The sequence below is a fragment of the Dermochelys coriacea genome, chromosome 2 (assembly GCF_009764565.3).
Source record: "Dermochelys coriacea isolate rDerCor1 chromosome 2, rDerCor1.pri.v4, whole genome shotgun sequence".
Taxonomy (NCBI): domain Eukaryota; kingdom Metazoa; phylum Chordata; order Testudines; family Dermochelyidae; genus Dermochelys; species Dermochelys coriacea.
In genome coordinates, this window is record NC_050069.1 from 160,473,277 (window position 1) to 160,486,098 (window position 12,822).

The 12,822-nt window shown below is 38.7% G+C and overlaps 1 protein-coding gene across 5 annotated transcripts in view; it reads left to right on the forward strand.

Moving 5' to 3' along the window:
- PTPN3 (protein tyrosine phosphatase non-receptor type 3) overlaps positions 1-12,822 on the forward strand; it is a 273,767-nt gene that overhangs the window by 199,110 nt on the left and 61,835 nt on the right. For all 5 annotated transcript variants that reach the window (XM_038392799.2, XM_038392796.2, XM_038392797.2 and 2 more), the window contains 3 exons: positions 6,990-7,013; positions 9,463-9,661; positions 12,050-12,127. In XM_038392799.2, coding sequence (XP_038248727.1) covers positions 6,990-7,013; positions 9,463-9,661; positions 12,050-12,127 — 301 coding nt within the window. The remainder of the gene's footprint in view (positions 1-6,989; positions 7,014-9,462; positions 9,662-12,049; positions 12,128-12,822) is intronic.

Here is a 12,822-nt window from a genome sequence, read left to right on the forward strand (position 1 = left end):
CGGGTACTTGCTCTCCATTGGGTCCCAGCCCATGGCCCTGTAGAAAGTAACACTTCAACATGAAACAATGGGTGTTACCATACACACTTTAACAAGAGTGATCAGGTAAGGTGAGCTATTCCCAGCAGGAGAGGAAAAAAACCTTTTGTAGTGATAATCAAGGTGGGCCATTTCCAGCAGTTGACAAGAACGTCTGAGGAACAGTAGGGGGGGAAACAAACATGGGGAAATAGTTTTACTTTGTGTAATGACACATCCACTCCCAGTCTTTATTCAAGCCTAATTTAATGGTGTCCAGTTTGCAAATGAATTCCAATTCAGCAGTCTCTCATTGGAGTCTGTTTTTGAAGTTTTTTTGTTGAAGAATTGCCACTTTTAGGTCTGTAATCGAGTGACCAAAGAGATTGAAGTGTTCTCCGACTGGTTTTTGAATGTTATAATTCTTGATGTCTGATTTGTGTCCATTTATTCTTTTACATAGAGACTGTCCAGTCTCTACGTAAACCAGTCGGAGCACACTGTAACACTGTAAAAACTGTATTTTCCACTGCATGCATCCGATGAAGTGAGCTGTAGCTCACGAAAGCTTATGCTCAAATAAATTTGTTAGTCTCTAAGGTGCCACAAGTACTCCTTTACTTTCTAGGGGAGCACTTGAATGGGGAGACTTAAAAAGAACTTGTTTACAGATATCTCCAAAACCTACATATTCTGTCCTGCATGCAGAAAAATAACCTTTTAGCTATTCCCCGTACCAGCACCCGCTGTTACTACCTATTCCTTCAAACTTATCCTAGCTTACTGGCCCCACCTATTCCATTTCTTTCTGTAACTTAATGTAACTCATTGCTTTTAATTGAGATTTGAATGCCTTGTAAAATTATATTGTCTACCATCATATTTTCCTTTACCTTTTTCATATTTAACTGTTAGCAAACTCCTATTTTATACAGACATCTCTCATCCTTCCAGATTTTGGAACGGAGTTGCTATATAGACAAAATATGTAGGCCATGTAATGGATTTTTTTTAAAAAGTGATATGCACTCATTCCTAGTCCTACATCTAATTTCCATCTGAATGCCTGAGTATTTAGAATTAATTTTTAAGAGAACAATAGATAATAGAAGAAACTGAAAGTGGCAAGTGACACCTAGGCGTCAGTATTTCATGTTGTTTTAAAACTGAATTAAGTAAAAAGGGAACATGTTAGCTTTGACAGAAAATGTGTTATAGAAAGTCCTTTTCTCCCATACTGATATATACAGTCATACTTCTTTTAACTATAAAAAAAAACCTAAATCCAGAATACTGAAGGACTCTGAAGGAAAATTTGAAATAGAGACAAGCCATTATCTATGAGCAAGTGTTACTGGTATATGCTGTAATAGCTTTCATGAAGCAAATATTCATCCTGTCACAATACAGCTTTGTAAGTCAAATATTGTACTAAACAGGCAGTTGTGACAGTCCCCAACTCCCATCCCTCTAAAAAGAGAGGAGGTTGATGGCAGAGAAGTTTCGCTAGGGTCCTTACCTAATAAATGCACTTTCCTCTTGATCAGTTAGAACCTGGATTCAGTGACTTTCCAAACACAGTACAGAGCTTATCTGTTTTCCTTGACTTGTACCAGAGGTATGAGAGAGGATGGTTAAGTTCTAGAGTGCTTGGTTAAGGATTAGTTGGTTATGGGGGAGCTCTCCATTTTTTCATTACATGGTATAATTGGTTTTTGTTTTCATTCTGTCCAGCACCCAAAGTTCTTGAAGAGTTGTTTGTAAATTAAAAAAAAATTCGATTATATTCTATTATAACTTTGTTAGAAAAGTTAATAGTTGAATAGTTAATCGTTGCACATGTAGAGCTGCAATAATCCAATTGGGCAGACAATTAATATGTACAGAAAAGCATATTCATTCCACAGAGAGAGTAAACATGGTACCTTTTCCTTTGTTAGGTATACACAGAGAACTATTGTCAGGAAGTAAGTAATGCAAGGCAGCACTCTTACTTAATCACTTCTGACCAAGGGAAGTGGTATAGGATGGAAGGAAGAAATTGTGAATCAGTTTTAAAAATGTGTATCTCCATGTTTTCTAAATCAACGCTTAACTTGCACCTTACCTTCATGTTATCCTAATGGTTAACATTCTTCAGTCTAATTTTTGTGCCTGATGTTTAAGAATTAAATGTTAGAAAAGCAAAAAGGACTTGAGGTATTTATTCCAGTTTTGTGAGTCTATTTTGAGAAAATATCAAAGTTGAATTCAAGGGCACCATAACGTGGTCACCATAGCACTGTTCCTCCACCATACTGATCAGCTCTGTTCTTATTGTAAGTGAAAAAGGGTATTCAGTTGCACACAGTATTCTTTTATATTTCACTTAAGTACCCCTTCCTCTTTAAGAGCAGAGCAGTCTGAGGGGATATTCAGCATGTTTACTTTATGGTGTTCAGAGGTTTGAGGCTTGGGGAAAAAAACTGATTAATGTGACTTAATGAAATAAAACTATTATCTCCTCTCCCACCCACCTTTAAAAAAAAACCTGGTTTTTTTTCAAAAGAATTATTTTGGTATGGCACCTCACTTCATATGAAAGCATTAATAGCTGATTTCCTTTTAAGTACATTTTAAGTTTATAGATAATCTTGGTCTAGAAAAAACTTAGTCCTGCTGTGAGTGCAAAGGAGTGGACTAGGTGACCTCTCTAAATCTTTCCAGTCCTATGATTCTGTGATTACAGACACTATGCATCTAGTTTGCAGCAGTGCTTAATTATGGGTTTTACTTCCAGATGGCATTATATAATATAAATAACAAGGACTCCTTGGTGTTTTTGTGGATACAGACTAACATGGCTACCCCCGATACTTGACATTATATAATATAGTTGATCTGTTTTAAACAATTGAATGCAAAAATGCTTTTTTTCTGTTTAAATTTCATTACCATTTGGCATTCATTATTGTATTTTCCACAATATCATTTAATTACTTCTAATTTAACCACCACAGTTAATGTAATTTTTTTCATGTAACTGAAATACAGGTATATTTACATATGCTATTTCTAGAGATAACTACTATATAAGGATGTAGATAGCTGTTGTCCCAAGATCCACCATCTGCAGAGTTGTAGATCAAAAAAGGCTTAGCCACTTTTATTATTAACATATGTTTATAGCAACAGCAGCAATTTTTTAAGAACCTTTCAGGGACATAACCAAAAAAAAAATAGTCCCTGTCCTAAGGATTTTACAATCCAGGTTAGATACAGTGATGGGACGCAGGGAGATGACTTCACATTGAGGAGGAGAGGGAGACAGACACAAAACAAGGTGACAAAGTTGCTTGCAGGTAATATGATATTTAATCTGTTTAACTTAGTTGCTTGAACAGACAGACAAAAGGAAAAGCCGTGTGTTCACTGGAAAAGCCGTGTGTTCACTGTGTCAGCTCCCTGAAACTAATGCTCTTTGAGGTCCCTAGCACCTGTCCCAGGAACTCATAATTTAGGACATTGGGTCCCAAACTGTGGTCAGCAGATCCGTTTTTACTGGTTTGTAGAATAAAATATCTAAGCAACAAGTGGCAGTGGACTAGAAAGTTGAAAGAGGACATAGTAAAAGAAATGTAGACTAAGTGGTCTGTAGAATACAATGTGGAGAACTACTCTCATATAGAATATCTATGATATTTACTATTCAATGAGTCTGTAATCCCTAGAATATGGCCTGGGGGTGGGGTGTCCACTAGTGCTTCTCCCAGTGGTGGTGTGCACTTAGTTCCTCAGTGTTGGTTTTCTATTACCCCTTAACCATATTCTGTGGCAAGGCCAATAGATGCTGTAGCATTCTGGTGCAGCACTTGTGGCATGGTAGTGGGATGGTAAAGCAATAGTAAATGTAACTCTATTAAACTCCCCTTCTTCCTGCACCTCAGTTTAACTCTTCGCTGAAGCACAGACTAGAGTTCTGTCTGGTAATGCTACAGCTATTGTATATGAAACCCTGATTACAGGTGTTAATAGTTACCAGTCCATTTCAGAGAGAGACTACCATACACGGTCTTACTAAAACATTTAATGCACACAGTAAACAGTATAAAATATGGTAAATGGTATTTGGAAAACTATGAATAACCTTTAAACCAAAGCTATTAGTAAATCTATTGGTGTTTGTTTTACAGAGTTCCCGACTTTGTTTCTGTTACATACATTAAAATATAAAGTTTCAAGATAATATCTTTTATACTTCAGTGCGTGAGCACACAAATACATTCCCCTCTGATTTTCTCTCAGAGATGTCTCTGTAGAGTGGCCATAATATGTTCTGTGTGTCCCCTGGACGCCCCAGAGCTTGAGAAGAGTGGAAACATCTATCTTTCAACACTTCAGAACCTGTCAGCAAACAGTCTGGGGATCTCCATAGCTAGTCCTATTCCAGCCCTTGGGTTAACAGCTGACTGCTCCTCAGTTGCCGAGGAAACAGAAATCTGCAGCCTGTGTTCAAAACGGTACAGATATTGGGATCAGCATATAAATCATCCATTCCCTTGATCTCTGTAAGGCTCTCATTCTATAGGGTACCATCTTCTCCCCATAAGTGCAGCTAAGTCAGGCAAGAATTTACAAACCCTCACCACACTAAGCTCTGCTCCATTCTCTCTCTTTAACTGAGGCAGAATCGCAGTTTAGAGCAGTTAGCTGATAGCTAAATGTAAGTTCCACTGGCTCTGTAACCTCTAGGATAACAAATGCTCATCCGAGCTCTCCCTCTGGGTCTATGACACAGATCACAGTGGACAAAACATCCCAATGGAGTGCTTCTCTAGTAAGTAAAGCTGGAATAGCATTGCTCTGCATCCAAAGTTCTACCTGACTGGGATGCAGCCCTCACAGCACATCTCATGGTCTTATGATGATCAGCTGCTGAGTCCACAGGGCTTCCTTTTTAACTCATGTATTCATAACCTTCCCCCTCCCCCCCCCTCCACCTGATGTTCTGATAGGCTCAGCTTTTAGAGGGTGACCCACCAGGCGGATTGACCACAATGAAAAGTTCCTGTACAGATTCAGAAACAGCTACTGAGCATGTCTAGTAACTGCCACACCCTAGTTCTGAATGCTCTGTGCCCTGACTAAGTTGCCCTCCATGTCCTTCCCACCCTCCAAACTGTTTCTCTCCTTTGTTGAATCAAACAAGTTCAAATGCTGCAGCATAAAGCATGTAAGTTACACAGGCAGAAGATATGTGAAAAATCAGTTTTACTGAATTAAATCTAAAAATGAATTATACACTGGATACAGTATTCCTCTTGTTTAATTTGCTATTTTAAAAAAAATTCACTCTTCTGCCAAAAATTTTTTTATTCAGAATGCAGAACTATCTTGTAAAGATCTCCTGGAGGGAAGCTAGAGGTTTTGTCAGCTCTAAGTCAGCTCTGTCAGAGAAAGTTTGGGACAGCAGACGGATAGGACCTGGGATAAGGACATTAGTTGTACATTTCAGTGATCAAAAGTAAAATAATTAGCACTGTTGGCATTTTAAATTGTCATTATTAGGTTTCAGGTTAACACATCATTGAGATAAAGGGAGCAATTTACACTTCCAGAAATGTTTCAGGCTCTCTGCAGTCATCTCTGTCCAATTTGTTTGTATGTTTGGTTCATGTTACAGAAGAATTAGAAATGTAAATATTTGTTAAAATATTTTAAAATAAGGCTTATATTCCGGAGCACAACTTATCAGCAAATTCCATGGCAGCAAAATCACAAAGCACATCTCCTCTTGCAGTAAATGACAAAGCCACCAATTTTTTCATCTCTGGACCTTGATTTAATGATCTGGCCCACTTAAGTAAAAACCACCTTGATAGACCAAAATGTGGTGGAAAACTTTCAGTAGGAAAACTTTTTCCTGACTTTCCGAAGTAGGCAGTTCCTTCTAGAGTGTTTCTTCTAGATCTGTGTTCCAAATCCTCTTCTAAGCTGCTGTGTTGGGGTTGGGAACCAGACCCATCAAGGTCAATGCCTCTTTATAGTTGGATGGGGCTGTTGGTCTTGCTATATACAACCCTGTTGGTTCCCAGACTGTGGACCATGGACCATCAGTGACCTGTGGAGCAGTTGAAGGTCCACAGAGAGCTGATTGGTGACATGGTGCTGGCTCTCCTCCTTGCTTTCAGTTTCTCCATCATATTGAGAAAAGCTAAACGTATATTAAATACTCTCCAGTCTTTTCCATTTAAGCAATTGCTGTAGTTGACACAGGGATTTTATGATTGCAGAGAGGAGCGGAGTGATTTATGCAATCATGAATGTGAGAGGAGCCATCCACAAGTCAATATCTCTATTGAGATGTGGACCACATTTGGAAAAAACCCTGCTCTTCCTAGTCAGGTTGCTCTATAATGAACATCAATTAACTTGCCTTTGCTCCCTGTACTGTATCGTACACATGTACATGCAGTTATACTTTTGTCTGCAGGCTTTCTGTATAAGCAGCCATTCTGCCTTGCATTTTGGGGACAAGTATACTGTAACTCTGCTAACTGCAAGGGCTGTGCCACTTTCATTTGTGTCTTCAGCATGTGGTTTTTGCAGAGCATCAGCAGTGCCTTCTCTAGTCTTTGTGGGCCATGACAAAGAGCTCCATCTTGAGTGATAAGGAGTATTTTATTAAACGATCTGAATACTGACACTGCTGTGCACTAGTATAATTTGATTGCAGATAAACTTTTTTGTTAGTTGGCTTTGTGGTAGAAATGAAATGCTGGGGTTAGTTTAATATTTCTTGAGTGATCCACAAAATCTTTTAATTATTTTCCTGGGTTCAGGTTCTACTTCCTGTATAGAATTAAGTCCTTAAATTGCTATGAATACAGCCCTCAGGTCTTGAAATTGTTTTCTTAGATTAGAATTGTGGTGTACTTTGTTCCAATTCTTTTGAAAATATTTATCCTATGTTCACTTATTGTTTTTGACAGGTCATCTGAACAAGAATCACCAAAGTGAGTTTTCTTATAAGCATACAAAAATTCTACTGTTGAAAATGGGGATTTCAGATATGAACTAAAATTATGAATGAATGAAATCTTTGAAGCCTTTCTGTTGAAATAGTTAGAAAAATATCATTTATAGCGATCTTAAAAAAAATCTCAAAACTAAGCTTTAGAAATATGTTGAATTCTAACATGCCAGTAAGCATCCAAACATCGTAATTTGCAAAGAGTCACTTCTTTAAATTGCTCTGTAGAATATATAGTAAAAGTTTAATTATGCTAAAATCTGTTGGTGATTTATCTGGTAATTCTTTATATAGTACCAAAAACATTAAATTAAGCAGTTTGGAAGTCACATCCATCCCTAGTACTGTGTTAACTTTTCCTGCACTGGGGAATCATTATGGACTGTAATCTGATGTTACAAGTGAAATGTGAACATTTGCTATATTCCTCAAAGATTATGTTAGTGTGATCCACTTACACATCTAACTTTGGTATCTTTATAATACTGATTTATATTTGAATCATAAATATCTTGAGGTATACAATATTCATAACAATAATTACTAGAGAAACCAAAATCTTATCCCACTAAGCCCCAGAGACCACTGTTTTGTATGTCATTAGACTGCTGACAAGAAGATCCCCCTGTGCATCTCTACTACTACAACTTCCAGAACACAGTACTGAAATGAAGAATACCTAATCCTTCAAAGTAAACATGCACTCCTTCTTGTATTAGTGTAAAAATTCTGCCAATCTGCTCCAACTAATCCTCTGCTGTTCAATACAAGAAGTGAGGTAGTTGGAGTGCATTCAGATAAATTCTGGAACTCAAATTTTTGCACACCGCTACAAATAATGGCACATTCTCTTAGAACTTCTTACTTATTATTGCACCCTACCTCATCCCGAACCATTTCCAATGGCTGTTTCCAGCTCCAGGGAACAGAGTTAAAATTGCATTATGGGGATGATGTGTACTTTAACTTAATTTTCTGTCTTGGTTTTCAGAGGGTTGTTTTTGTTGCTCTAGCTCTTCTTGTCCTGGTTTTTAGAAGTTTGGGTATAGCTGAATTCAATATTCTGGCACGGCAGAAGGCATTGCTGGGCAACCATAACTGCATTAACGAGGTTTTGGTGAAGTTAATTTCCTTGTCATTTTTAAGAATAGTTTCTCAGTATCCCCATGTTCCACAGCCCAGCTCTTTTTTTACTTCCTCTGGCTCCTTGTTAACGATTGCCTTGGCCACAGGATGCACTGGCTGGATGTTAGTCACTTCACTGCCTCTGCATCATCTTTGCGTCTTCCTTCTCTCTGCCTGTATCACAGCCTGATTCTCCTCTTTCAGTGTACTTCCACAGAGAAAGGTGGGCATGGGAATGGGAACCACAGGCTATGGAGCTGGAGAGAGAAGGCAGGACCTATGCAAGGACTAGCCTGGAGTCAGTGGGGAACATTTTTTGAAGAGAGAGGATTTTGGGGGACAGAATTTAAAGCCCCTAAGGTTTCCTATTGCACAGCTTTCCTTTGCATCCCACTCTTTCCTGCACTGCTCCAACAACCCTTTAATTGCTCCTAAATTCTTCCCCACTGGTCTGACACTGCTCCATGACCTCCAATGGTCACCTCCTCATGCCCACTGCTCTGATTCCCCACCCACCGCAAACCCCCACTACTCTGACCCCTGTTCCTCCCTCATCCTTGCCAAGTCCACTACCTGAGACATGGGCCTAGTATATGGGGAAGGAGCTCTACACATCCATCTGCAGCATAGGAAGCTCAGAGAGGTGTGAAGTGGCTCATTAATATCAGTAAGGTGTTCTGTGCTGATTGAAAACATCCCCACTACTATTTCAGTGCTGTGTACTGTGCCATTTTACTGAACATGCTCATACCCAGCTCCCCACCCTTCCTAAGTTTTAAAGGGGAAACAGAAATGGGAGCTATGGATGTGGGAAGGCTTGGGGAGGCAGAGATGAAACTTTTATAAACTTTACCCTTAATAACTTTTTCAGTATTTTCAATATTGCTTCCCCAGCAGCTGGATAAATGCCAAGTGGCTGAGATCAGTTTCAGGAGGATTAGAGGCATAGTTTAGGCCCAGATGTATGCAAAAAAGTTTTAAAAAACCAGATGATTTTATCAACGGATGTTGGGGTTTTTTGAGGGGTAGCGCATATCTCATGAATGCCTTGTTCAAATAACCCCAAATTTTGACCAAATCACCTTATTCCCCACCCCCATGAGGCACGGTAAATTTGAAGGTAATCCAAGTAATGGATTTTAGAGCATTTAGAATAGTCTGCTGTTAAATAGAAAGTGACGCTTAACTTTAACTGGTGCTCTGCTATAAGAAGTTGACATTACATGTTTGTAATTACTACTGTATATTGAGTTTAGACTCAAGAATATCAGTACCTTTTTAATGTACTTTCTTTTTCTTTTAATAAGGAATGTATTGGAAAATAGTCCAACACAGAACTGTCTGACTCATACCTCACCTATTGCCTTGTCCCAGTCTCCCAATGGAGTTGGTAACTTTTCAGGCTCTTATCCATTGGATGGGGTGGACAAACAGTTTTTAGAAACGTATGATAATGTCACCAAAGGGAGCTTAACAGAAGATTCCAGTCAGTACTACTGTGATAAGGTAAGTTGTTTAACGGAGAAGGCCTAGTATAAATGTGCATCCAGTCTGTGAGATAAAGCATTCATAGTGTTGTTCCAGCAGTGTTAACTTGACTGTTGCTCAATTTACATGTTTAATGGCATGCACTAATAAGAGAGAGTCTGGTTTATTAAGATTTACATTTACCAAAGAGGAAAACACTATCCAATGTGGCAGGCAAGTCTGCCAGCTCTGTGGGTTTTCCGTTAGCTCCAAATTTTCAGACCCACCTGCAGGGAAAAAAAACCCTAATTTAAGGGGAAAGCCCCATGTAGTTGTCTGCCCTTCACCCTAGTTCCCCATCTCTGGAGGAAGAAAAGCCAGTCAGACCTGTTATACATATCAACAGACAGCGGTGCCCCTCAGCATATATTGCAGGCAACAGCTGCCCACCACTCTGACTCTCCTTGCCCCTCAATCTCTCTAATCCCTTTTCCCCATCCCCTCCAGAGAGAGCTGCTGCCCAGGGCCCCCCCATCTCCCTCACTACTACCAACTCCAGTGCTGTGCTGACAATTCCCAAGCACCATACCTAGCCCTGAAGCCCCCTTATTGATTCCCCTCCCCAGCATCACAAGTCTTCCGGGGGTCTAACAACCTTCTCCTCCTCTCCTGTTTTCTTGACTGCTACCCTCACCCTTCCCCCCCCCCATAAGAGGACTGCCAAACTAAACCACTTGTGAGAAGTGGGGTGGGGGAGAGGTATATGGTAAAGTAAAAATGCCTAGGCTGTGGCCGGGAATGCAAGGGTGGAGGGTAGAATAGCTAAAATTAAGCCTCTGGATGGGGAGTGTGAAATTCTATTGGGGGAAGATTAAATTCAAATGCTTCAGGGCAGAGAAGGGGATAATAGCAATGAAATGTTGTGGATGGTGGATAAAATGACATTTCTTGGGGTGAAGGACTGAAATGTTGATGTGGGCAAGCGAGGAGGAGGAAAACAATCAAATGCTGGGATTTCCTATTCCCTCTTCTCCCCCCTGCCCCCTTTTCTTTGCCTTTCCCTAGTTCTAAACAGTTTTATGTAAATATACTGAAATTTATACAAGTTACTCAGACAAATTTGCATGCCCTGTGCTTTTTGCTGTGAGGATATTGGCAGTTTACTTAATATATTTAAACAGTTTCCAAAACTAGCACCCAGTGCTTGCTTTCCTTAAGGGTTTAAATCCATAGCTGAATCAGTTGGATGGATATGTGCACGTAGAGCTGGTCAAAAAATGGACTCCGTCCTGCTGGTAATATCGACATTTTGAATTGAAACAAAAAGATGTAATTTCTTGTGGAATTGATTCAGATACATAAAAATGTTTCATTTTGATAATGTTAAAACATTGTATTATAACACATAATATGTAATATAATATGAAAGTCAAACACAAATTAAATAAGAAAGTTGAAATTAGTCATTTAGATTTTTCCCATCAAAAAGTTTGTCATAAGCGTGTCTCTGCAAAAAGTTTTGATTTCAGCAAAACATTGCAATGACACTTAATTTTCTTATGGAAAATTGTTCAGTAAGATTTTTCAACCTGCTCTATGTGCAGCCATTGCTTTCTAAATTTTGCACTTTAGATTATAATTTCGAAAAATCTAAGTAGGCTCAGAATGCAATTTTCAAAGGCCAGTAACTCAGTTTACAGAGTAGCAGCCGTGTTAGTCTGTATTCGCAAAAAGAAAAGGAGTACTTGTGGCACCTTAGAGACTAACAAATTTATTAGAGCATAAGCTTTCGTGAGCTACAGCTCACTTCATCGGATGCATTCGATGAAGTGAGCTGTAGCTCACGAAAGCTTATGCTCTAATAAATTTGTTAGTCTCTAAGGTGCCACAAGTACTCCTTTTCTTTTAACTCAGTTTAGTCGCAGTTAATTATGCTGTGGATCCATAAAGTGAACTACCCCTCAATTAAGATTATTTCAATGCCAATTTTTACAACTCGAACTTCAGACACTCTGGCTTGTGGGACTCTTCAAAAAGATTCCAAATAAACTTTTTTATGGAAACATTTATTTTTTATAGTTCTTGAAATCAATGTCTAGCCTACTTTTGTCTGAAACTTAACAAAAAGTCCTCTTTGGCAAGGGATCAGGCATTGAGGAGGTGACCATTTCTAAAAATTGTGGGCAACAGGCTTGTGGTCGAAACCATTATGCATCATTAATTGTGGTAGTCTCTGCCACTTCCAGTATAATAAACAGCAAAATACAAACAGTTTTTTTGTACTGGTACAATCCTAGCACCTCGTCATTTTTACCACGTTTACTTTTTCTAATATGAATTAATAGGAAATATTGTGTTCTGTTTTTGCCATTATTTTGTGTATAGAAATAGAAAATGTTAGAAGATTTTTTTTTCAATGTGTTTCAGAATGAAGTAATTGATGGAGATTTGCTTTTGGTGCGAATCACTCCAGATGAAGATGGGAAATTTGGATTTAATCTTAAGGTAAAAAGGGAACCTTAAAATCTCATGAACATGCAATATAGTTAAGTAACTAGTGTCTTAACTGAACAAATCTATATTGTTTCCATTTTTTATATCCATGTTTACATCAGAGGTAAGAGATTAAGGGATATGATGAGCCTGTGCTCAAGGATTTTTTTTTAAAGAGTTAAAAACTCTAGCCAAGATTTTTCAGTAATAGGTGCTTAAGATTAAGTTCCTAAATTGCTTATATAGGCACCCAAATAATGGCCTCATTGGTTAAAGTAAGCATCCAACTGCTTCTGTTGTCTTTAGTAGAAGTTGCTGTATGTCCAACACATCTGAAAAGCAGATCATTTATTCAGGTGCCTACAAGTGGACTATGGAGCCTAACTTCAGGTGCTCGTTTTTGGAGAACTAGGCCCTTCATGTTTTACAATCAACAAAACATGTTAATGGTGTGTGTGCACCCAGTGGTGAACCAGTTCTTGCAAAGATGACAACTAGTAAATGAAGGAACTGGAGAAGGAGATGGAGCGGCAGCTTCCGTAATTTCTGATTAATGTCCATTTTAAGGCCCTGTTACACTGCCTGAATATATAAATATATATAAAGTAGCTATAGTGAAAATGAGAACCAGGCTCCAGTTCTAGCATCTGATCCCTGTCACTTATTTGTGGGCATTGTTAGGTCACCTGTTTCACTCACGAGTCCTG